Raw genomic sequence first — 25924 nt, forward strand, 5'->3', positions numbered from 1 at the left:
ATTACTTCAATGCATTTCCTTATGGGATTGTTTTTATTCCTAATATTATTACAGAAAATTCTTCCTAAGATTATTACAGAAAATCATCCTAATATTATTTCAGAAAAGTAAACCAGTAATGCAAAACAATTGCATTTGATTTCTAGTGTGTTGTTTTTAAGGGTTGATGCTAATAACTTTCCATACTTATTCTTTAAAAAGGGGGGGGGGGAGGCCAGGAGTTTGGCCTAGTGGTAGAGTGCTTGCCTAGCATGCATGAAGACCCGGGTTGTTTCCTCAGTACCACATACATAGAAAAAAGCCAGAAGTGGTGCTGAGGCTCAAGTGGTAGAGCTTAGCCTTGAGAAAGTCCAAGGACAGTGCTCAGGCCCTGAGCTCAAGCCCAGGATTGGCAAGGATAAGAAGGAGGAAGAGGAAGAGGAGGAGGAGGAGGAGGAGGAGGAGGAGGAGGAGGAGGAGGAGGAGGAGGAGGAGGAGGAGGAGGAGGAAGAGATGACCAATAGAAATTAGAATGGTACCAAGAATGTTGTTCATGGGATTGATGATATTTGTACGTGGTTTTATTTTATGTGATGTCAGGTGAGGAGAATAAAGCCACCCTCCTTGAACTTGGAGCTGTAGAACCCTTAACCAAACTCCTAACCCATGAGGACAAAATTGTGAGAAGAAATGCTACCATGATATTTGGAATCCTAGCTTCTAACAGTAAGTACCAGCTTTAACAATATTAATAATATCTATAAGAAAATAGAAATAAAGAAATAAAGAAATAATATTATCCTTGAATGTATTATCCTTGAAAATCTAACTTTAAGGGATTTATTCAAATGAACTTGAATGCTAGCACAAAATGTTAAAATGCAACAAATGTATAATTCCTCCCCCCTTTTTTCCAGTCCTGGGCATTGAACTCAAGGTCTGGGCTCTGTCCCTAAGCTCCTTTTGCTCAAGGCTAGGACTCTACCACCTAAGCTACAGCACCATTTTTTTCCCCTGTGATTAACTGGAGATGAATTTCACAGACTTCTCTTCCCCAGGCTGGCTTCGAACTGCAATCCTCAGTCCTCCGCCTTCTGAGTAGCTAGGATTACAGGTGTGAACCACTAGTGCCTGGCTTTATAATTTCCTTATAAAGGAATTTTTTTTTTTACCAGTCCTGGGGCTTGGACTCAGAGCCTGAGCACTGTCCTTGGGCTTTCTCAAGGCCAGAGCTCTACCACTTGAGCCACAACACCACTTCTGGCTTTTTTCTATATACGTGGTATGGAGGAATCGAACCCTGGGTCTTTGTGCATGCTAGGCAAGCACTCTACCACCAAGCCAAACTCCTGGCCTAAAGGAATCTTTAATAGAAAAATATGTGTTAATACACACTCAAAATCCTGTCAAAGTTGTTGAAGTCAAATGTATTTTTTAAAGCTGAAAGCAATCATCTCATAAAATATTTTCAATAGTATAATTACATTATAATTTAGTATGATGTAATTCACCTGGCTACATGTAAAATATTCATCACACATATTTCAGAGTAGATATACATCAGAGTTCTGATCATTTTTTTGGTGGGCAGGACTGGGGTTTGATCTCAGAGTTTCAGGGCTGTGAGGTTGGAATGAGACTGTTGAGCCACATTTCCAGCCTTGGTTTTCACTAGTTATTTTTAAGGTGGTGTGGTGGGCTTGCAGTCATGCTGAGAATCTCAATGCATGTCATCACCTCCATCTTCCAAGTTAGTAGGTCACAGGCATGGAAACTATTGCCTGTAAAAGGTAAAAATTAAATATACATATCTTCTTACTTGCTTGAATGGTGCCCTAATATTAATTATAATATGCTACTATATCTACTGGAATATCTGTTTCGTTAAAGCCTTGCAATCCAATGAAGGTTGTTTCTGACTTGCGAACAGGATGCATTTTGGCACATGTAAATCAGGTCCTGTATCATAAGGGTAGATTTTGAGCCAGCCCAAAGCTTAAATGACAACTCTTGCCTGAATCCAGTCCATGAAACTGTCTGTCAATTCTTTCCCCTGGACCCCTCCATTTCCGTGCTTCTCATTTTCTCTGCATGCCAGGTGATGTACATTTTCTAATGCAAGGTGTTTGATGCAATGTGTTTGTTCATTTAATCTATATTCATCCATCCATCCCTCTGTCCATCCACCCACCCATCCGCCCCATTCTATGCTGCCTGGCTGGGTTTGAGCAGTGCTCTGAGGAGGAGCCACATCTGCATCACCAAAGCTTAACCAATAGGGAGAGAGCTGCTGCCTTTGAATCTTCAATGGCTGCTTGGCTCTCTGGTATGATTAATGATGGTATGACATGGTGAATACACATGTGGGATGATGAATGGTGATGCTATGATGAAAGGCTTTCTTTTGATTCTACGAATTGAATGAAAACATGACACCATCATTTAACCTGACGGCTTTCTATTGGGAGTATTTGCTGATGTGGATCCTAATTGCTTGGGAAGTCCTCTGCTTCTTAATAGAGTCAACACATTAACAGCTCCGACTCCACTTTGCATACATGTCTGTGAAAACTCGGGATGAAAATGAGCAATCGGTCATTGGATAGAAATGAGAAGTTGTGTCTCCCGCCTAATGTGCAAATGAAGGCGCCTCGAAAGCTGCATGATTCATTCATCATTGTTGGGCAGACTCTCCCTCCTCCCCCTCCCCTTCAATAACTTGATGCTTCTTCAGAAATTGAGATCTCCTGTGGTTTTTGTGCAGTCAAGGAAACAACTTCGTTCATGGCCAATTCCAATAGCATGCCAGGTGCAACAAGAATTCCTAGGAGAGGTATCTCTCCCTTTTGCCATTGCAGGCACTCTTCTTTTTTCTTTCCACACTTTTCCCCCCTCAGAATGACCTATATGCCTGTGTCAAGCCAAGATCTTTCATGACAGGCATTTAAGTTGCTTTGTTAAACTTATTTTTTTTTTTTACCAAAATGGAACTATTGGCATCTTCCTCCTGCCAGAGGGTATTTAGTTCAGTGAAGCCACATATATGGGACTCGCCTCAGAACCCCATGAAAAGTAGGAGGTTTTTTTTGCATGTGTGTTGCTATTTGTTTGTTCTAATGTATAGAGGGGTTACAGTTATATTCTCCAGATAGTAGGTACATTACTTCTCACACATTGATACCCTCCATTCCCCTCCCCACAACCCCTCCCAATCATCTTGTTTTCCCCCCTTCCCTTTCCTATTTCAAATAAACAAATAAATGTATAAACAATATGCCAGGTAATAAAGTCAGATACTGTAACAATATGAGACTAACCAAAGGGCAACAAAAGAGAAGAGAAACAACATACTACATTAAGAACAACAATCACACAAGATAAATCTCTTATTTCCATATCCTGGAGATCCTTTCATTTAGCCTTAATGGTTTCCCTCATTTGTAATAATTATTACATACCTAGGACTCTCCTGGCAGAGGATTACAATAGCTCAAAATCTAGATATATAAGGTCATATAGGATGAGGCTAAATGAAAAGTAGTTTTTTAAGCCCACATTACATTCCTCTAGGTACCTGAAGAGCTTTCTGTGTTAGCAAAAATTGGAATGGAAGCATGTATACAAGGTGAAAAATAAATTAGACAGATCAGTATTATGCATCAAAACTTGTGAATAAGAATGCAGTTAAGATAGGATATAGTTCAGGGAGGGAAGTTCTGGCTCTCTGGCTACAATAAGCCAGAGTTTCCATTCAGTTGCCACTGCCAAGAATATAAAAGGAAGGGGACAGAGATCAATACTGTGTTGAATGTGGTGAAAACGGCAGCTTGCTTGTTCTGTTTTGCTGATTTAACCTCAAGAAAAGAAAGCTTCTACGAACAGTCTGGTGTCAAAAAGCAGAAGAACAAACCAATCAATTGGGTCACCAGCTTATAGAGTTGCCGGTGAACTGGAATCATCCATTCAGCTGTGAGGATATGGTTCAGAAGAGAGAACTATTAAAGAGTGTTCACGAATACCACTTGCCATTTGGGCAAAATTGGGAATGAGAAGGATATTTCACAGCCCGAAATCCCCTGATGAAATCCTTAGGCTTGTCTGACTGCCCAAGATGCGATGTCACTTGACCACGGTAGATGTGTAGCCTCTGCTCGTGGCAGCCATCAGTCAGGGAAACAGCAGGAGCCCAGTTCACAGAGCACACGCATTATTCCCCCTCAGTGGAGATCTGAAGGATGCAAGAATGTTTGTACAGCACACAGGGAGTGTGCACATAGATTTTTTACAAGCCTATAAAAAAATAAACCTTGGTATAGCCCTCACAAAACTCACCCTGAGTAATGCAGCCTGCTTTCACATGAGAAAAACTCATTACCGAAGGTTGTATGTTGTTCAAGACTTTGTACTAGGCATGCATTCTACCACTTAAACCAAATTCCCAACCCCTCCATTGTTTCTGATTTCATTCTTATTGTTGTTAAGATAGGGTCTCACACTTTTTTCCAAATAAATACTCGTCTTCCCATTTATTCCACTCATGTAGCCAGAATTATAGATTTGTACCTCCATACTCCAGCTTCTTTATTAAGATAGGGATCTCACCAACTTTCTTCATAATTTGGCCTTTAATCATCCTAATTTCTGCATCCTGAATAACTGGTATTATAGGTATGAGCCATGAAATTCAGAAGGGGATGCATTTTTTTCTAAACCAAATGGACATGAAATAATATTTGCCATCTTGGGATAATATACCTCCATAAGTATAATTATCGTATTTCAAGTTTTATCTGCATATACGTAGTTGTGAGTTTGCTGGACCTAAACTTTTAGCACATTGAACAGAATCAGAGAAAGCAATTTGGACAGGTTGAAGAAAACCTGTAGATCTGAATTGCTAAAGAAAAAGTGTCCAGTAAAACTAAGTATATTCAGCAAGTCATGAGGAAGAAGTCATCCAGAAACCAGCTGCTTCAACTGCTACAGAGTGAACTTAGCAAAAATTCTAGCAATGCTAATTTTGGCTTATAGATGAAGGTGACTAATCAAGAAGAGAAACTACAAAATTACAGCGCCATGAATGCTTTGTTTCTCTGAAAACTGGAGCTACGACGACAAGTAGAAAGGTGAACTTTACAACAGACAATATATTTATATATAATCATTTTTGATAACTAAATGAAATATAAGCAATCAAACTCTATTAATCAAAACAGGACATGCTAATTCTTATCATCATTCTGTAAAAGTTTCATTAAGATGGATTTTTTTGCCAGTCCTGGGGTCTGAACTCAGGGCCTGAACACTGTCCTTGGGTTTTCTCAAGGCTAGAGCTCTACCACTTGAGCCACAGCACTACTTCCAGCTTTTTTCTGTGTATGTGCTACCGAGGAATCAAACCTGGGTCTTTGTGCATGCTAGGCAAGCACTCCACCACTAGGCTAAACTCTTGGCCCAAGATGGAAATTTTAAAATATACTCCCACTAAAACAAAGCAAAAAAAGGTAAGGAACAGGAACTCAGCTGTACTGATAGGTGTTTGGATCACTTTTCTCATGGCTCGGATAAACAATCCAATAGAAACAACCTGTGTGGCTCTTCACAATTTCAAAAGGGTCCTGACCATGGTTGCTTGGCCCGGTATATAAAAACATCATGGCAAAAGGATCATGTGACAGGAGTTCTTCACCTCATAGTAAACAGGAAGTAAAGTCAGAAAGGAAGAGGCCAGAGCAGCATGTACCTTTCAAAGACCTATCCCAGTATCATTCTTCCTCCAGCTAGGTCTTTCCTCCCCAAGTTTCCACCACTTCCCAAAATAGCACCACAAATGGGGACCAAGCGTCCCACCAGTAAACCTGTGATGGGTATTTCATGTTTACATCATTACAGTGTTCTAGGGCCATTTCTATGGTGGTTATTTTAGTGTTTAAAGGATAGTAGAGCTCAGTAACCCAGGAGCAAAGTCTAAATTATGTGAGGTCAGACTGACCTAAGCCTGAAACTTGTTCTACCACTTCCTTGCTGTGTAATTTTAGACCTCAATTTCCTTATCTGAAAAATTAGGTAATAATACCCATCACTTAAGAGACCACTTGATAGACAGTACTATTCTTATTTTGATTAAACATCAGTATTCTGTTTTTTCCTTTGTAGGCGATGTTAAAAAATTGTTAAGGGAGTTAGACGTCATGAACGCTGTCATTGCCCAGCTTGCGCCAGAAGGTAACTTTTACATCTTATCTCTATTCCAAAAATGTCAGCGCTTACTCTTTACATTTTCAAACTGCATATTGAAGACAGTTTATGAACTACTAATTATGAATTATCATTAAAGTCTTGCAAAACACAGCTAAGTGTTGACATATATACATATATATTTGTTTTGTTTTGTTTTGTTTTAAGTGAGCTATCTTGGCATTGGTGGCTCACATCTACAATACTAACTACAAGATCTGAGGAGCACAGTTCAAAGCCAGCCTGGGAAGGAATGTCTGTGAGACTCTCAACTCCAATTAAGTACTAAAAGGCCAGAAGAGGAGCTGTGGCTCAAGGGGTAGAGCACTAGCCTTGGGTATAAAAGCTCAGGGACTGTGCCCTGACTTATAATTATTTCTGGTTGGTCTTTATTTATTGGAGCTTTTATTATTATTGAGATTAGTTCAAGCCCTGAGACTGGCACCAAATACAAAAAAGAAAAGGTGGGCTATCAGCATATAGCCACCTTTTCAAATAAGCATGATTTGAATAAGGTAAATATTCATCTAACATATTGGTATGTATGTTTTATGTACAGAAGAAGTTGTTATCCATGAGTTTGCTAGTCTCTGTCTAGCAAACATGTCCATAGAGTATACAGGTAAAGCACAAATATTTGAAAATGGTGGATTGGAACCGCTCATTAGACTGCTGAGTAGCCCAGACCCTGATGTGAAGAAGAATTCTATTGAATGCATTTACAACTTGGTACAGGTAAGACTGGCTTCTACAAAGTGTTTAACTGCTGGCTTGCTCAGCCTGGGAGGCCCTGGTCTCAAGTCTCAACACTGTAAATTCTAGTCATAGAATTTATTTCTTCTGCCAGGTGCTGGTGGCTCATGCCTATAATCCTAGCTACTTAGGAGGCTGAGATCTGAGGGTCACAGTTTGATTTAATGCCAGTCTGGGCTTCAACAAACTACTCCAACAAATTACTCAGAAAAAGATGGAAATGACACTGTATCTCAAGTGGTAGACCACTAACCTTGAGCACAAGAAGCTCAGGGACAGTACCTGGGCCTAGACCCTGAGCACCCAAGACCAGAGGAAAAAAAAACACTTTTTCTTTTCCATTTAAAAATAAGATCCGGGCACTTGTGCCTTATGCCTGTAATCTACTCAAGAGGCTGATAACTGAGGATGGCGATTCAGAACCAGCCTGGGCAGAAAGACCAAAGTATTCTTATTTTTAGTTAACCACTGTAAGTGGAGTGTGTCTTAAGTGGCAGAGTGCCAGCTTCAAGTACAAAAGCCCAGGGACAGTGCCCAGGTTCTGAGTTCAAGCCCCAGGACTGGCAGGAAAACATCTTTTTAATTCTACAGCTTTGCATCATCAGTTATCAAAACTTTATCACCAAAATATTTATCAGCAAAATAATAATAATAATAGAAGTATAATGTAGATACTTTTCAATCTTCAAATATTAAATATCTCTCATAAGAGAATTCTTTAAGGAATGCATATTTATTTAATATTTTTTCTTGCCAGTCCTGGGGACTAAACTCAGGGCCTACGCACCATCCTTGGGCTTTCTCAAGGTTAGAGCTCTACCATTTGACCCACAGCACCACTTCTGGCTTTTTCTATGTATATGCTACCAAGGAATCGAGCCTGGGTCTTTGTGCATGCTAGACAAGCACTCTACCTCGAGGCTAAACTCCTGGCCCCAATGCATATCTACTTTAAAAGAATAAGATGGCATGCAGATTAAAGTGGGGTTCATCAAGATAAAATGGGCCTCTTCTAGAGATAGAATGTGAGATTGATGTCAAACCTGGGAAGTGACCTGTTACTCTAAGTTCATTGAATGGAATATGTGCCCTAGTCTATACACCAAGGCTTTGGACTGGACTTACTGCTGGTGAAAACCTAGTGACCTGAGTGTGTCAAACAAAATGCATTGGTCCATATAGTGTGATGCTACCCCATTGGGTTGTTTTTCTCTGTCCACCCCCATCTCATCTGTGTACACTCCCATCCTTAACACACCCACCTCCCCTGATACCTACACCCTCGTCCCTTCCCACAGGTCAGTTTCCTGTCATTTTAATTGCCTTTTCTACTGCTTTCCTGATCACACTCCGGAACAATGATCACAGCATTTGATAAGCTTTATATCAGCTGAAAAATCAAAATGTCATTTCCAACAGCTATCAGTAAAGAATGAAAGAGAGATTAGTGCATCAAAAGTAAGGCAAGGAAGAGGGTTGGAAACCAAATGTCTGGACAGAGGCATAGATGGGCTCGCAAGCCTCCTTACTAGTGTTAGACTTTATGTTGCTGTGACAAAATGTCCTGTAGAACAACTTAGGAAAGAAGGAAGGATTTATTTTGAATCCCGATTTCTGAGGTGTGGTCTATTTTGGCAGATCGAATATGGTGGAGGAGAGCAACTCATATAATGGCAGCCAGGAAGCAGAGAGAAAGCTAATACTTGTGCTCAGGGCTTTCTTCTAGTCCCCCTTTTAGTTAGCCTACAGAGTGCTTTTCCTGGGTGCTTTTCAACCCAGTCAAATTGACAATCAGAACTAATCATTACAAAGTAGTATTAGCATACCATTGCATCTTGACTGTGCCTATGGAGCCATTCTGAAGAGGGAGCTCAGTTCCTTTCTACCCCCCTGGATGAATCTTTACCTTGTTGAACAGCTTTAAATGCCCCTATATAGGTGCTTTAAAAAAATTCAAGAATCTTTTTAGCTCTGTTGTCCTATTTATATAGCCTAGCAGAAACGAAAAGTATAACCTCTACACTTCTTACCAACAGAATAACTAGCAACTTGAACATTAGTCCTACTGTAAGGGCTGGGGATGGGCGGGAGGCAGGCAGACCTCTGAGGAGAGAGATTAAAAGTCAAGGTGTTAGTAGGGTTGTACTCTTCCTAGACTGGATAGAACTTCTCATCTTTCCCAGCAGTGATTATCCATCCTTGGAGGTCCTTGGCTTATAGCTGGAACACTCCAGCCTCCCTCTTCGTTGGCATCATTTACAAAGACATCAGGATAAGGATAGCATTAAAGGCTAGTCCAGAATGATCTCGTCTTACTCATTACATTTGTAGTGACTGTTGACTGTTTCCAAATAAGGCCCTATTCTGAAGTATGGGCATATAATTCCACTCATGGAGTCATCTCTAATCATACAACTGAATATTCCAGGTCAGTTGAATATTCACAGTCAGTAGGTGGGGGAGATAATAGTGGGAGCTTTTCCTGTTCTATTTATCAGGTTTTGATGACAAATACAATGATTTAGTAGTCAGAATTGGGGTGTCTTGTCATGGCTTTTCCATGTTTTCCCTTCTGTTCAAGGGAGCCATCACCTCTTCCAAATGCTGTTTCATATGTAAAACAACTTGTCCAGACTGTACTTACCCCTGCATGAAGTCAGATACCTTCAATAAAGGCCACACACCTGGGCTGGCCCTGCTGCAGTTTTCTACACAACATAAGCACTACGTAGGCATATAGAAATCTCGCGCGGTCTTTAGAAGAGAAAATGTAATCCTAACATCCATTTCTTACCGATAACTATCAGAAACAGTACATTAGAGTGTGAAATAATTTTATTATGCATATATTTTATGGTGATGCTGTTTAGAATAACAAAATTTACTGAATAATAAGCAATAGACATCATAAAACTCATCGATCCTGTTTATTTCCATTGTTGACAATGAATGTTTTGGTGTCATCAACTCAGAGTATGCTTCCTTTTGTTTGAGAGACAAGAAAATTCCATATGAGAAAATCAGGGCTTACAATGCTCTGTCTTTAAAAAATATAGTACTTCTCAGTTCTTGAGACTGTATTTTGCTATAGAATTTACTGATGTGATCCTGTATATTTCATGGCAGGATTTTCAGTGTCGAACTCTACTGCAGGAACTAAATGCAATCCCTCCTATGATAGAACTCTTGAAGTCAGAGTATCCAATTATTCAGCAGTTGGCACTCAAAACCTTTGGTGTTATTACAAATGATAAGGAATCCCGGGCAATGCTGAGAGAAAATCAAGTGCTGGATCACCTTCTCAGGATCCTAGAAACAAAGGTACTTGGAGTGTTCGTTCAAACCTCTATAGGAAATACATCTCCTACTAAATGTTGGCAGGGCATGGATAAATTTTGATTACAAAGAATAACCATATCATTCATCATTAACCTGATTAAACCTAAGTATCGTGGTTATTTTAAATTAATAATAATAATTTAAAAAATCTCCTGCCTTAGATTATTTAAGATTTCCTGAAATACTTAGAATTTGTTTTTTAACCTTTTTCTATTGTGCTTTTCCCTGGGATGAGGTAAACAGAGTAATTTGCTTTCTAAGCATTTTGAATAATAGTAGAGCTGAATTTCCATATTTCCTACTAAGTTCTTCAGGAATCAATTTCACACTTCAGGGATCTGTATGCCTTCTCCTCATATTTCCCACTTGGAAAATCACCCTGGCACTTTCTGAGTACCACAAAATCATTCTCAAATGAATCAGACAGCTTTTGAATGTTTACTGCTTTCACTCCAGAGTGACATGCCAATACACATCACATCCTCTGCCTCCATTCTAATAGTTACTGAGATTAAATCTGGCCAGGTACAGTGGGTCTTACCCATAATGCCTGCTCCTCAGGAAGTGGCGATCAGGAAGCTCAAAATTTGAGACTGACTAGCTCAGGCAAAAAGTTCCTGAGCCTTTCTCTCAACAAATAAATTATGTGTGCTGACTAGAGAGCATCGCCAGGGTAACAAGGTCAAGACAAAGAAAAGTATAAAAGTATGATCACGGCAGTAGATGCCTGTAATCCAGCTCTCATAAACTGAGGCAGGAAGACTGGAGAATCCAAGACTAGCCTGGGCGATGTAGTAAAATCTTGTTTCAAAAATAGTAAATTTAAAAAAACAGACAAATAAGGAGTAAATGAAACTGCATTTCTTCAGATCACTCGCCTATGTATATAGAACGGCCCAAGTAAACTAGAACTAATAAAATGATCTAGCGCATAGGATACAATTCCAATACAGAAAAAACAGGTTTTGTTTCTACATACTAGTAATACACCGAAAAACAACATACAATGCCTGTATAAATTACAAGCAGTTAAATCTAATGAAGTTTGTCTTTGGCAGAGGATAAGAGTTTTTTGCAGTTTCACCTGTGAAACATGTGATATCCAATTGCCTTCTGAGTTAGTTTCCCCTGGATTTTCATATAATGATTTATTCATTTGTTTGTATTTAGGTAGACCATTTATTACTGTGTTTCAACTTGTATGGTTTAATTACATTGTACCTTTCCACCTTCTGTCGTGTTCGTTTTAACATTATTTTTCTCTATTGGGTTTCCTTTCTATATCTCTTTGTACTTAGTGGTTGCTTAAATTTACTTAAATGCATCATAATTAAGGCAAGTAATTAGATCTTCTTACAGTAATAGTGAACTACTGCAAGTAAAATACTGGAAACTTGTAATAATATATTTTACTTAATTTTCCCATTCTAAATTCTATTGTTTCACATCTGTATCCATCATACACCCAACAGTACAATGTAATAATGATTTTTGTTTTAACAGTCCTATATCATCTATGTTTTAAAGAAAATAAGAAGCTGGATGAGAGTAGCTCACACTTGTAATCCTAGCTACTGAGGATGTAGATAGTGGAATGAGGCCAGCCCAAGCTGAAAAGTTCTTGAGAAAGTTCCGTACTATGTATCTGTTATACTAGCTAAGATGGAAAGCATTAGTAGGAAGATTATTGTCCAGGCCTGCCTGGGCAAAAAGCAAGATCCTATATCAAAAATAACTACAGCAAAAATGACTGGAGGTGTGGCTCAAGTGATAGACGACCTGCCTAGAAATTGCAAAGCTTTTAGGTCAAACCCCCAGTACTGTCAAAAAAAGCGGGGTGAGGGGCAGGTGCCAGTGACTCATGCCTGTATCTTAGCTATTCAAAGGCTAAAATCTGAGGTTCATGGTTCAAAGCCACCCCAGGTAGGAAAGTCTGTGAGACTCTTTTCTCTAATAAACGACTCAGAAAAAGCTCAAAGATCAAGTGGTAGAATGGTAACTTGAAGCACAAAGAGGCTCAGGGATAGCACTCAGACCGGAGTACAAGCCCCAGGATGAGTTAAAAAAATTAAAGGAAAAAAATGATGCATCTCTGTGTGTAGTGTGTATGTGTCAGTGTCTAGTTTTTTATATCTCTTTAAACATTAGTCTATTCCTTCCTGTGCATCTACACGGTTCACTGAGTCATTTTCCTTCACTTGAAGCATTTCACTTGGCATTTTTTAGAGTACAGATATGTTGGCATAAATTCTCAGGTTTTTAATTTTCTAAAAGAATCTACTTTTGTTTTAAGTTTGGAAACTGTAGTTTTTGCTTAATACAAAACTTCTAGTTAGCCAGACACTGGGTGGTTCACGCCTGTAATCCTAGCTACTCAAGAGATAGCTTCCTCAATGATGATCTGAGGATCAGCCCTCAAAGCCAGCCCCGACACAACAGTTCATGAGACGCTTCTCTCCAATTAACCACCAGAAAACGAGAAGTGGTGCTGTGGTTTAAGTGGTAGAGCCCTAGCCTTGAGCTGAAGAGCTCAGGGACAATGCCCAGGCCCAGAGTTCAATCCCAAGGACCAATGAAAGAAAGATAGAGAGAAAGAAAGAAAAGAAAGAGAAAAAACTACTAGTTGAGGGATGTGTGTATGTGTATGTTTTTCTCTTGAGCACTTTGCTTCTTTTTCTGATGTCATACCTGGTAACATTTCAGCCACTAATTAGGACATCGCCTCCCAGAATGCAATGCTTATTCCCTAGGGCTTCCTTTGAAATCAGCTTGTTATCTTTGTCATTCGGTATTTCTACACTGCATAGAAGCAGCAGAATCTGTGTGTCCTGCCTGGGATCCATTAATCATCAGCTTGGTAAATTCATGTTTTCCATATATGGCCATTTCCATCATCATTCCAATTTTTTTCCCTGCTTGTTTTCTTAGAAGTAGTCACACATTCACACATTACTTTCCTATAAATATTGGCTCTGTGTGTGTGTGTGTGTGTGTGTGTGTGTGTGTGTGTGTGTGTGTGTGTGTACTGGGGCTTGAACACAGAGCCTAGGCACTCCCAGTTTTCTGGTGGTTAATTGGAAATTTATGGAGTCTTATGGACTTTTCCTGCCCAGGCTGGCTTTGAATGATGATCCTCAAATCTCAGCCTCCTAAACTAGGGTTACAGTGCCACTAGCGCCTTGTAACAAATTTCTGTTTGGCTCTCACTTCTGGTGGTGAAGCTCAGGAAGAGTTCCTTTGTTTTGGTATAACTTTTTAAGGTGAGTTTGTTTTGGTATAACATGGTTGTTGTTGGGTTTTTGTGTTTTTTTTTTGCCAGTCCTGGGCTTGGATTTGGGCCTGAGCACTGTCCTTGGACTTTCTCAAGGCTAGAATTCTACCACTTGAGCCTCAGCACCACTTCTGGCTTTTTCTATGTATGTGGTATGGAGGAATCGAACCCGGGTCTTCATGCGTGCTAGGCAAGCACTCTACCACTAGGCCAAACTCCCAGCCCTTGTTTTGCTATCACTTCTTAAAGTGGAGTTTGTCTGGTTGTCAGGAATGGAGTGACCTTCACGTGGAAGCCCTGGCAGTCATCGCCAACTGTCTGGAGGACTTGGACACCATGCTGCTCATGCAGCAGAGCGGGGCCCTGAGGAAGCTCCTGTCATTTGCAGAAAGCTCCACGGTTCCCGACATCCAGAAGAACGCAGCCAAAGCCATCGCCAAAGCAGCCTATGATCGTATGTGTCAACTTCATCGAAACCCTGCCGGGCTCCCCTCAGTTGTCTTCGCCTTTAATACCAATAATACTTCTCAGTCGCCATCTCAGCCTCACGTGAGGCCACAATGGCAAGCCAAAGCGTTAGAGATGGAGGGATGCACTAAATGCCCTCATTGTCTTATGATCATGTCGCCCTTTCAGACCATCCCCTCCTGAACTGGTTTTAAAGACTTCATGCCTCCTGACTTTGGGCTGATAGTGTTGTGATCCTGAAAACACTGTCTCCAGAAAGCCTTGTAGACTGATATGTATACGGTAATTTCAAGTTGCAGCTGGAGTCTGAGTATTGTGTAATACATCTAGGGAAAATAATTTGCTCATGGTGTATACATAATGTGGTTTTTGTTTCGGTGACAAGCTAGGCTGACATAAATCTGTAAAATAGAGGAGATTAATTTCATCATCAGTACTTGGGCTGTAATCATAGTTTTAATTTATATATAGTTGGAGTATTTTGTTTAATAAGAGATGTGATTTTATGTTTCCCTCTCTGCATACTATTCTTAGAAATGATGACATCTTTGACTCTTTTAAGTGATGCATAGTCTAAACATACGTTCTCACATCTGTACATTTGTCTGTGGGTATGTCGTAGGAGACATTTTTTCCAGACATACTAGATTTCTTCAAGGCTCTGCTTTAATGAGGTCAGCAACAAGGCACCTTGTGAGTTAGGTTATCAGTGTCAATCTACAGGCAGGCTGTGAGGTTTTTATTTGTGTGTGTGTGTGTGTGTGTGTGTGTGTGTGTGTGTGTGTGTGTGTTGGAGTTTGAATTCAGAGCCTAGGCACTGTCCCTTGGCTTTTTTTAACCCAAGGTTGGTACCCTCCCATTGAGTCTTAGCTCTGCTTCTGACTCTGCTGTGTAATTGGAGATAAGCATCTCACAGGCTTTCTTTCCCACACAGGCTGGCTTTGAAGCATGGTCCTCAGATCTTAGCCTCTTAAGTAGCTAGGATTGTAGGTGGAACTACTGGGAGGATTTTAATACTGGCAAAGTTTGTTTGGTAATCTGCCAAGTAAACTGGCCTCTCTCTCTCTCTCTCTCTCTCTCTCTCTCTCTCTCTCTCTCTCTCTCTCTCTCTCTCTCTCTGTCTGTCTCTCTGTCTGTCTGTCTGTCTCTGTCTCTCTCTCTCTCTCTCTCTCTCTCTCTCTCTCTCTCTCTCTCTCTCTCTCTCTCTCTCTCTCTCTCTCTCTCTCTCTCTCTCTCTCTCTCTCTCTCTCTCCTCCTAGCTAATTGAGACCTGAGGAGAGGATAACGGATAGATATGGACAGAATCACCTAGATTCTTTGCATCTGCAAAGAATCTCTTATTGCCTATGCTTTTGGCTTTATATCTGAGAACTCATTACCAAATTCAGTGTGACAAGGTCTTTCTCCTATTCAAGGACTTTTACACGTTTTCCCCTCTTGCATGTAGGTCTTTGATCTACTTTGAGTTAACTTTTGCATATGATACAAGGGAACTGTGCACCTTCATCCTTTCACACATCGATCTCGAATTTTCCAATTTCCCTAGCATTATTTGAAACCCACTTTTGATTTGTAACATAATGCAGAGAAACTTGAAGCTCTTTCAGTTACTGTTTTCTGATTCCACTTCCTCATGTTCTAAAATAGCTGTATTCCAGTTTTAAGTCATGCCGACTCAGTCTTTATTTTAGAATCTAACGCCAGAATCTGCATTGACTGCATCTGTGCCATTTGGCAACACAGGATCTTTATTCAGCTTCTCCCTGCTTACCAGATTCTCAGGCTAGCCAGTGATCCTTCTCCTACCTCCTCAAGACCACCTTTTGTCTAAAATAGTCTTGAAATGTGTAAATAAGTATCATAAACTGTATTTTCGAAATAGAGACTGTAGGGGCTCAAACTTAAAATCCTACCTACTCATAATCCCACAAGGATTGTGGTTGGAGCCGAGCCTGGGCAAAAGTTCATGAGCTCCTATCTTTACCAAGAGAAACCTGGGCATCATGGCATATATCTGTAAGGCCAGCTACATGGGAAATGTAAATAGGAATGTCATAGTCCAGGCCATCCCTATTTGAAAAATAACTAAAGTACAAAGGGTTGGGGGAATGGCTCAAGAGGTTAAGGACCTATAGTAAGCACAGGTCCCTGAATTCAATTCCAGTATTACCAAAAGTAAAAGGAAGAGACAAGAAGAGCAGATGAGAGGAAAAGAGGGGAGGAGAGGAGAGAGGAAAATGGAGGAGAGGGGAAAAGGAGAGGAGAGGAAGAGACAGGAGAAGGAAGAGGGGAAAGGAAGGGAGAAGAAGCAAGAAGAAGAGAGGAGAGGAGGAATCATTTTATATAATAGAAAGAAAAATACTTATTTTCACTTTTGTTTCAGTTAAATGACCCCCTTTCTCTCTCTCCTCATTATCAAACCAACCCTGTGCACTTACCAGCTTCCTCTTCTTTGCTTATCATTTTCATAGGGCACTTATCTTTCTGTCATTCATCCTATTCTGTTTAAAATCTTCCTATAAAATCTCACTTATGACTAATTCTTCTCTCGCTTCCATATCTGCTCGCAAATATCTAATCTGTTTCTAATTCTAACATGCTTTCTGAATTCTTGCCTATTAGCTCTGACATTTTCCAAGCACCCCCAACTATACTAGCTGAGCTCTCCTTTGGAGGAGTTTTGAATTTGTGAACCTAGTCTTGCCCAAATTTACAGAGGCACAATCTTTTGTGTGTCATCTCAGGCAGGGCTTGTGGATATCTTGAAGCCCATTTTTCTCCTGGACCTGTAGTCTTCAAATACCTCATACTCTAGAACTCGGGATCAAATTCAGATTGCCTCGTTTGGCATTCGAGGTTCTTTCATTTCATACAATCCTGCAGCCATTAGTTCATTATTTATTCCTGCTTAATTTTCCTCATGCTCTGGAGCTTATACTTCATGCTACACTGCAATCTTGTATTTATCTTTCTGCATTAATCAAATTCTAGATTATCCTGTTAATATCTATTTTCTTTAAATAGCTAGACTTGGCAGTGGGAAACAAATCAAAAGTTTTAATTCCATCATGTTTCAAGATAGTAATAAGTTTCTGGCCCATAGCAATTTAAATATACTTTTACATGGTTTAACATAGCACAGCCACTTTGGCTTTAAATATGCAACTAGTGTCCAGACCTTCATCAATTCCTATTATAATCCAAACAACAACAACAACAGCTTGTCACTATGGGACACCCAGAAAGCCCAACACGGAGTGAACTCCCAGGCTTTAATCAAAACTCCATCACCAGGGAGATTACTCAACCAGCCACCTGTCTGTATAACTCCTTTGCCATTGTCTTTCAGGTTTTAACTCTCACTTGAAATCTTTTCTTTTTGAGAGAGAGAGAGAGAGAGAGAGAGAGAGAGAGAGAGAGAGAGAGAGAGAGAGAGAGAGAGAGTGAGTGAATCCAGGCCTTGCTTGGTACCTGCCAGATGAGTGCTCTACCACTGAGTTTTCTCCCCAGCCAGAATCTTACATTTTTATAACTCAACATGTCCAGTTTGTAACCTACCTCCATCCTTTCTGGCTTAGTCCCCTTGCTTCCTAAATAGAGCCTACCTCCCCCAGCTGTAAGAACTCTGAAGCCTACGTCAGGTGGATCCTCAAATCCACTGGGTGCCTATGTGGTATCTGGTCTGCAAACTTGATTTTTATGAGCATAAAGTAATTACACAAAGGGATGCATTGTGGTGTTTACAACATGCACTTAATGTACAATGTGCCTTTAATTCACCCCATTTATATCACTCTTTTTTAACCATCTCTCTACTAGCCCTCTTTTTGTAAAATCTTTGGTGGGTTCCATAATGCTGTGTTCACACATGCTGCATATAGATTTTATGTATTTATGCATAAAATATTTATAGGGTACTGCTATAATATTCACAAACACACACATAAGTTATCATCTTCTTTCTCCCTCCTCCAACAGTCCCTGACGAGATTCTGCATATAAGCAAAAACACTGCAAGCTTGATTCTAGAAGCCTCTAGAAAGATAAATGATTTTTATAAATATTCAAGCTTTCTCTCTGTCCACACACTCCCATAAATCCTTAACAAATGAACCCACTTGCAATGGGAAGTTGTGCAAAGTGCTCTCCATTTCAAGTTTCTCATCTTGGCCTTCACTTTTGTGGGCAAAACTGCTCACAAAGCAGGATAACACTGCAGTATCAGGACAGAGCCAATACCAAGGACATCTCTTTCCCTTCTCCCCTGGAGAGGACATCTCTTTCTCTTCTCCCCTGGAGAGGACATGTCTTTCTCTTTTCCCCTTCTTCTTTTTCAGTGTTTACTGGTTTACTCTGTTTTGCCAATCAAATCTACAAGTCACCTCTTCCTCCCTGCCTTCTTTACAGATGCTGCCTGTATTTCTTGTCTGTTTCACACTGGTCCTTGGCCCATCTTGACTTCTACTTGCCAGCTAACTAGATGTATCTTATTTTATGAGTTGGGAAGAACATTCTGAAAATTTAACAAGGATTAACAAAGTTAATACTTTTTTTTCTGTATTGAAAGTAAACAGTGGGCCGGAAGTAAACTCTGTGAGTGTGTGTGTGTGTGTGTGTGTGTGTGTGTGTGTGTTTCAGCTGTGTTTTATACATACAGTGACAATCTCAGCCCTTTTGTTCAAACAATTCTTCTATAGAAAGTAAAAAATTTTGTAACTATTTGTCCTGACCTCCTTATGGAGTTTTCTAGTGTTGTAGAAATATTTTTCCTACATTCTTCATACTAGCCTAATTTTTATTTTTTGCCAGTCCTGGGGCTTGAACTCAGGGCCTCAACACTGTCCTTGGACATTTTTGCTCCAGGCTAGCACTCTGCCACTTGAGCCACAGCACCACTTCCAGCTTTTTTCTATATATGTGCTACCAAGGAATGGGACCCTGGTCTTTGTGCTTGCTAGGTGAGCACTCTACCACTAGGCCAAACTCCTGGCCCTTTCTGGTTTTTTTTAGGTTTGCTTTTAGGGAAAAACATTTGAACAGCCTCCCATCCCATCCCTGTCTGGAGACCCTGGATCAGGCCGCCTTTTCTTCCAGGGAACCAGTAGGAGAAAGGTGTTAATTACTACGTTGCAGGGCAGTTTATGAACTTGCATTAACATCTCAGCAGGAGCAAAGGTGGCACAATGGCCACCTCTGAAAATGGGCAAAGAAAAGCTTGATTATGCATGGATTTACTCTTAGCAGCAGCAAAACCTCATGGTTGTTTCTTCTCCCTCCCTTTTCATAAGACTGAGTGAGTGCTATTGTTAAAGGCCATTCCTCTATCAGCAGCATCTTTATTATCTACATAATTAAAGCACAAATACTTTACTTCTCAGTGTAGCAATTCAGTGAAAAGTACTTGGTTAGGATGTTAATTCATCTCTTAAATCTGTTATAGCCACGCTGCAGTCAGCACTCTTGAGGGCTGGTGAACACAGCTGGATTTTGAGAACACTCCCAGCGGGACTGAGAAGCTAATTGCCCACAGTATTTATTTAAATTATTTTTAAAAAATCTTCCCAATAATTGCATATATACTGTTATCGCAACAATTACATACTCTAAAGTCAATCTTTTCAAATTAATTTACTATTGCTTCTTGGCCCCTATTTCCCTCCTCCCACCCCGACAAAATCCATGCTAAGCATGTGCTATGGAGAAATTCCATGCAAGCATCAGGGCTCTTGAATATTTTTTAGGCTCTAGAAAATTTTCTAATTTTTTGGTAAACCCTAATAAGGATTATATCTTCTTTAAGGAGCTATCTGCTTGAGATGTGGGCATTAGCTGCAGTTTTTGCTATCGTCATAATCATCACCATCATAACGAAATGCATTTTTAACCTGCTTGAGTTACAACTTGAAAGTCATCACCAAGCCAGGGACTGGAAAGATGGACTCATAGGACACAGGGCAATGAACAGCAAAGTTAGTAGCTTAGCCAGCATTGGTTACAGCCCGTGCAGGACATGTCTGTAACTAATGAACAAAGGCCAGCGAGTATTTGTTAATCCGGTGTCATCTGACTGCCCCACTTGCTCTGTAAAAAGGAAGAGACTGCCAGGTGCTGATAGTTCATGTCTATAATCCTAGCTATTCAGAAGGCTGAGATCTCAGGATCACAGTTTGAAACCAGCCCAGGCAGGAAAGCCCCTGAGTTTCCAATCAGCCACTCCCTGCACCTCCCCCCTCCTCCCTGCACCTCCCCCCTCCTCCCTGCACCTCCCCCCTAACCCCCCAATTTAAAAAAAAAAAGAAAAAAAAGGGAAGGAGGGAGGGAGGGAGGGAAGGAAAGTGGAGCTGTGGTTCAAAGTTGCAGACACTTTTGGAGAATTATTAAAGAGAATCTTTTTTTTCAGGCTGGTTCTATGGCTTAAACTCAGGTCTATGAACTCTTGCCTAACTTTTCCCCATAGGCTGGGCCTCTACTACTTGAGCCATACCTCCATATCTGACTTTTTGATGGTCAACTGGATATAGTTTCCCAAACCTCAAGCCTCAGATATCAGAGTAGATAGGATTATAGACAAAAACCACCATGTTAGGCCAAAAGAATTCTTATCACATTTAAAATAGCAACTCAGTCGCTATTTTGCTACAAAAATATTTGTGGAAGAAATTCACTTCATTAAAACATGAATAAGCAATTAATTGGCTGCACAGCTGAAGCTGTAATCTAAATTACGACCACAAACCTCAGTACCTCATTACCTCTCTACCCCGCTGCAACACAGTGTTAGCCGGGAAGACTGACTTTATCAAAGTTAAATTTACAGGGGTAGTTAGTGGAGAACCAGGTCTATGACAGCACTTTGAAGGATCTGAAAATAACTGATGTATAAAAGCTGTTTGTTCTCACACCTGTGTGTGGTACCTCTTTATGCTGTTAAAAAGTGATTTGGTACAAAAAATGTAATACACATTTAAAAATATAAAATAAATACTTAGAATTAACTAGAACATTTTTAAATTTAGAATTCATATCAAAAATAGGTTTGGATGTTCTAATTTAAATATTTACTTTAGCATAACAATGAGATTGTCATTTGAAAGAACTAAATCAGGAGGGGGAAAAGTGCTTAGGAGATACAACATTCAAAATGTTTGCTTTTGAGCTGAGAGCATGGCCTAGTGACAGAGTGCTTGCCTAGCATGCATGAAGCCCTGCGTTTGACTCCTTGGTACCACATACACAGAAAAAGTCATGCTGTGGCTCAAGTGGCAGAGCACTCACTAGAGAAAGCTCAAGGATAGTGCCCAGGCCCTGAGTTCAAGTCCTAGGACTGGCAAAAAAATGAGCTGAGCTCCAGTGGTTCTCACCTGTAATCCTAGCTACTCAGAAGGCTGAGATCTGAGGATCTAGGTTCAAAGCTAGCCTGGGCACCAAAGTTCATGAGACTTGTATCACCAGTTAACCACCAGTAAACCAGAAGTGGTGCTGTGGCTCAGTATGGTAAGTGGTAGCCTTGAGTGGAAAAGCTCAAGGACAGTGCCCAGGCCTAGAGTTCAAGCCTCACGACCAACCAATTAAAAAAAAAGTTTGCTTTCAAGCGAGAGGTGTAGCTCAGTAATAGAAGAGGGTTTGCCTAGTACTGGGTTTGATCCCCAGCACCAGAGAAACCTAACAAATCAACAACAAAAAAAAAATACCAAAAAACAAAGAAACACTTCAGTTTCAAATGCAGTGTCTTACAAAGTATCTTCAGTGATATTTATCTACAACAAAAGAATTTCATGAATATTATGATATGAACGTAGAATCATAGCTTAGATTTTTATAGATCAATTACAGCAATTTCTCAAATGATTGTTTTCATTTTTGCTGATTGTGAGGTGTGTGTGTGTGTGTGTGTGTGTGTGTGTGTGTGTGTCCACAATCCATTCCTACCTTTTCTCCCAGGTCCTCTCCTTTAAGTTCTGAAGCTGGGCTGCAGTAGACTCAAAGCCTAGTTTTGTATTATCCTCACCATTAAGTTAGCAGGCTTTAGTTCTGTATAGACACAGTACATTGGGTCTGCCTATGTCTGGTGTTAAATGGTGCTTCTTACAAAAAGAAATATGAAATTTTGCCTCTTCCTTAGTATAGAATTTTCTTTGATATAGTATCAAAATAACTTCCCACAAGGGGAGAAAAGAATTACAACATCCATGACTCATTCTGTATTATCTCTGTCTTCTAAAGGTTAAATACTATGCGTTGTTGAGTTCCTACTTTAGCCCTAACCCAGTAGCCTGTATTCCTTTTGTACTTTGGATGGGTAAGGAATAATTTTTAATGCAGTTTTTACAGCTAGATTCTGAAGATATTTTTTTTTAATTCTTGGTTTATAAAAGCTGAAAATAGAAAACTTTTTCATGAACAAGAAGTTGAGAAGAGCCTGGTAACCCTTTTGGGCTCAGAAAATGATGGAACTAAAATTGCTGCCTCCCAAGCGATTTCAGCCATGAGTGAGAATTCGAGCAGCAAGGATTTTTTCAGTACTCAGGGTAAGCAAACTGCAAAGGAGGTTTCCCTGATTCTAAAGGGGTGGGGGAAGAATGTGAGAGGCTGGTCATTTTCTATAGTACCTGGGCATTTTCAAATCCATATTTTTCCTTATGTCTATAGGGATTCCACAATTAGTTCAGTTGCTCAAGAGTGACAATGACGAAGTGAGGGAGGCCGCAGCGCTGGCCCTAGCGAACCTGACCACAAATCATGTTGCCAACTCTAAGTAAGTGCAAGAAACCCCTTGGGCCCAACTTTTCCTGGGATATACACAGGCCAGTGGGCCTCAACTGACTATTATTTTGACTTTTAGGATAGACAGGGAGGGGGAGGAATAGGAAATACTCTTGGTTTATTCCCAGGATTCTTATGAGGTTAGAATCATTAGGTTTTCTAACCATATCAACGAATCTTTCACTGTTTCTCAATTTGTTGAGGAAATATTTAGGCCATATGAGTCAGGCTAACCTTTTTTTTTCTGGTCCTACGGCTTGAACTCTGGGCCTGGGCACTGTTCCTGAGCTCTTTTTGCTCAAGGCTTGCATTCTACCACTTGGGCCATAACACCACTCCTGGCTTTTTGTGCAATTAACTGGAGATAAGAGTCTTACCAACTCTGTTGCCTGAGCTGGCTTCAAATCTCACCCCTCAGATCTCAGTCTCCTGAGTAGCTAGGATTACAGGTGTGAGCCACCAGTGTGCCTGGCTCAGGCTAATTTTTATAGAAGTATTTAGTACAAAGAAAAATGAATCATGCTGGAAATATTAGAGACATCACAGAAACATTTCACGAATCTAGGAGAAATTTAAATGATCCATTTTGGAAAACGTAAACATTGGGAAAACAGAAAGTTTGTTTGAAACTCAACTAAAAGAAATGGGCAAAGGGCTGGGAGTTTGGCCTAGTGGTTAAAGTGCTTGCCTAGCATGCACGAAGACTTGGGTTCGATTCCTTGGTACCACATACATACAAAAAAGCCAGAAGTGATGCTGAGGCTCAAGTGTTAGAGCTCTAGCCTTGAGAAAGTCCAAGGACAGTGTTCAGGCCCTGAGCTCAAGCCCAGGACTGGCAAAAAAAAAAAAAAAAAAGAAAAAGAAATGGGCAAAGATCATGGAACAAAAAGCTGCGCACACACCTGACTTTCATGGTTACTTCCTTCCTCACTTAAAAAAAAAATCACTGGGTGATATTGAGATGTATTGAACTCCTAATCTGACTTGAATTGAAACCCCTTTGTGCAGCTACTTAAAATAAATCATCAAAACAGTCTTTCAACAAATGAAGCCAAGACTTTGTAAGCACACCTAGCTTTTTTGAGTTCATTCATTTATTAACTAGCTAAGCTGGACCCTGCAATGAATGACACACGCCAGTCATCCTTCAGAAGGCAGAGGTAGGAGGATTACAGCTCCATGTCTGTCAGACTGCAACTGTGTTTTGTCCTACACAGAAAATAGGCTGTTTGACAAAACAAGAAATTCCTGGAGGCAAGCTTATGACTATAACCATTCCATGCCTTCCCCACATGTCACTTGGTATATGCGTTGACTTACTTCTTACTGTTTTGAGATTTTGTGGTTAAAATTACCCTTTCCTAACTTGATTCCTCCTCTCCTCCCCATCACATACTTAATCTATTCTCAACCTTTCTTTCTCTTTCCCTACTCCCACACAAATATTTTATAAGACCTCAGTGGAATGACTAAAACTCTAACATGCCTAATGAAAACATAGCAGAGACGCCACAGTATCAAAACAAAACCGTGTTTCTGCAGCAGCTACAATCTCTACACATTAATTTTCTAAATTAGAGGTCATCACTATCTCCAGGAAAGCACACAATTTCTAGACTATGGAGACATAGGAAGCAGCTATTTTCAAATAGCATATTCAGTGACTATTTTTCTCCTCACCAAAGTCATACCACAGCAAACACATACATACACACCCCAAAAAATTCTTAATAAAAGAACGTCTGTTTCTAATACATTTAAATTAGTATACTATCTAAAACACTTCCTAGGCCTTCCGAGTCTATAGTTGTCTTCACACTTGTCACCTGCCTTCTGTCACATTACAGTTCTATATAAAAATCATAGACCATTAGAAAATGGTAAATCATTTTTAAAGAGGCTGCCTTCCTATCCTTCTTTTCAATTTAATTAGCAAGTTTACAGTAATCTGTGTTTGATCAACATAGAATTAATATCTCTACTGCATTCCATTTTATTGTTATCATTTAATTTTATTGTAAAATCTTAATGGAAGGTTTTTTGTTGTTGTTGTTGTTGTTTTTTGCCAGTCCTGGGCTTGAGCTCAGGGCCTGAGCACTGTCCTTGGACTTTCTCAAGGCTAGAGCTCTACCACTTGAGCCTCAGCACCACTTCTGGCTTTTTTCTATATGTGGTACCAGGGAATCGAACCTGGGTCTTCATGCATGCTAGGCATGCTTGAACCACTAGGCCAAACTCCCGGCCCTTAATGGAAGGTTTTTAAAGCTATTATTGACTTATACAGCTAGTTTGTATTTGGTAGGAGGTTCTTGAGATCTATATAGTTTTTATTTTCAACTTTCAAAACTAAAAATATTTAAAAATAAATGTGAAATAAAGTATAATTGGTTTCTGTTGAAGGAGGGGAGGGTTGGACAGGGGCCTTGAGCTTACTAGTTAATCACTCTACTACTTGATATACGACTCCAGCTCTTCTGTTTTTATTTTGGTTTTGAGACTGAACATAAATTGGAGGAGTTCTATGTGGTATGTCTATGCCAAAAGCTGCAAAGCAAGGTTGAAAAGGTTCTCTAACATGAACCTAGGAGAGGCACATTGTCTACGCTCCAAAAATCTTAGGAAGCCATTCATTCCAAAAGCAAGACAGAACAGAAAAAAATCACAGTGGAGCTGATAACCTGCTTATCTAACAGAAAAGGGTTTCTCCTCAGCTTGTCTATAACAATCTGTGAGCGTTCACTCAGCACCCATGTGTTTCCAGCCTCCCTTCTGAGATGTGACTCCTTCATCCACAGTAACCATTTGTACTGCATTTGAAGGAAGAGATTTCAAAATCCTTTCCCCCAGTTCATTGAATACATGTTGTGGGGAGCAATCCCTTGGGGCTTGCAATCATTTTCGTTGGCCCCATGGGCAGACTGCCAGTTGTTTATTTTAACCATGACTGTGGGTGTGGTTGTCTGAGCTTCTAACTCTCTCCCTTTGAAAGTTCTTGTTCTATCCCTTCCTTTCACTTCTCCCAGGTACCCGCCCCCCCACTCAGTTCTCATGGCGTGCTCTAGGTTGGCACTAATTCACCATTTCTGAGTTATGTGTATATGAGATTGTAGTTCA

General features: G+C 40.2%; 1 protein-coding gene across 1 annotated transcript in view; it reads left to right on the forward strand.

Annotated features, from left to right (window-relative positions):
* The window catches only part of Armc3 (armadillo repeat containing 3), a 63584-nt gene that overhangs the window by 12488 nt on the left and 25172 nt on the right, over positions 1-25924 (forward strand). The window contains exons 3-9 of the mRNA XM_090319020.1: positions 580-705; positions 6136-6204; positions 6776-6951; positions 10096-10290; positions 13850-14033; positions 22423-22575; positions 22697-22802. Of these exons, the coding sequence (XP_090175146.1) occupies positions 580-705; positions 6136-6204; positions 6776-6951; positions 10096-10290; positions 13850-14033; positions 22423-22575; positions 22697-22802 (1009 nt within the window). The remainder of the gene's footprint in view (positions 1-579; positions 706-6135; positions 6205-6775; positions 6952-10095; positions 10291-13849; positions 14034-22422; positions 22576-22696; positions 22803-25924) is intronic.

The sequence above is a fragment of the Megascapheus bottae genome, chromosome 26 (assembly GCF_031878675.1).
Source record: "Megascapheus bottae isolate mThoBot1 chromosome 26, mThoBot2.hap1, whole genome shotgun sequence".
NCBI classification, from domain to species: Eukaryota; Metazoa; Chordata; class Mammalia; order Rodentia; family Geomyidae; genus Megascapheus; species Megascapheus bottae.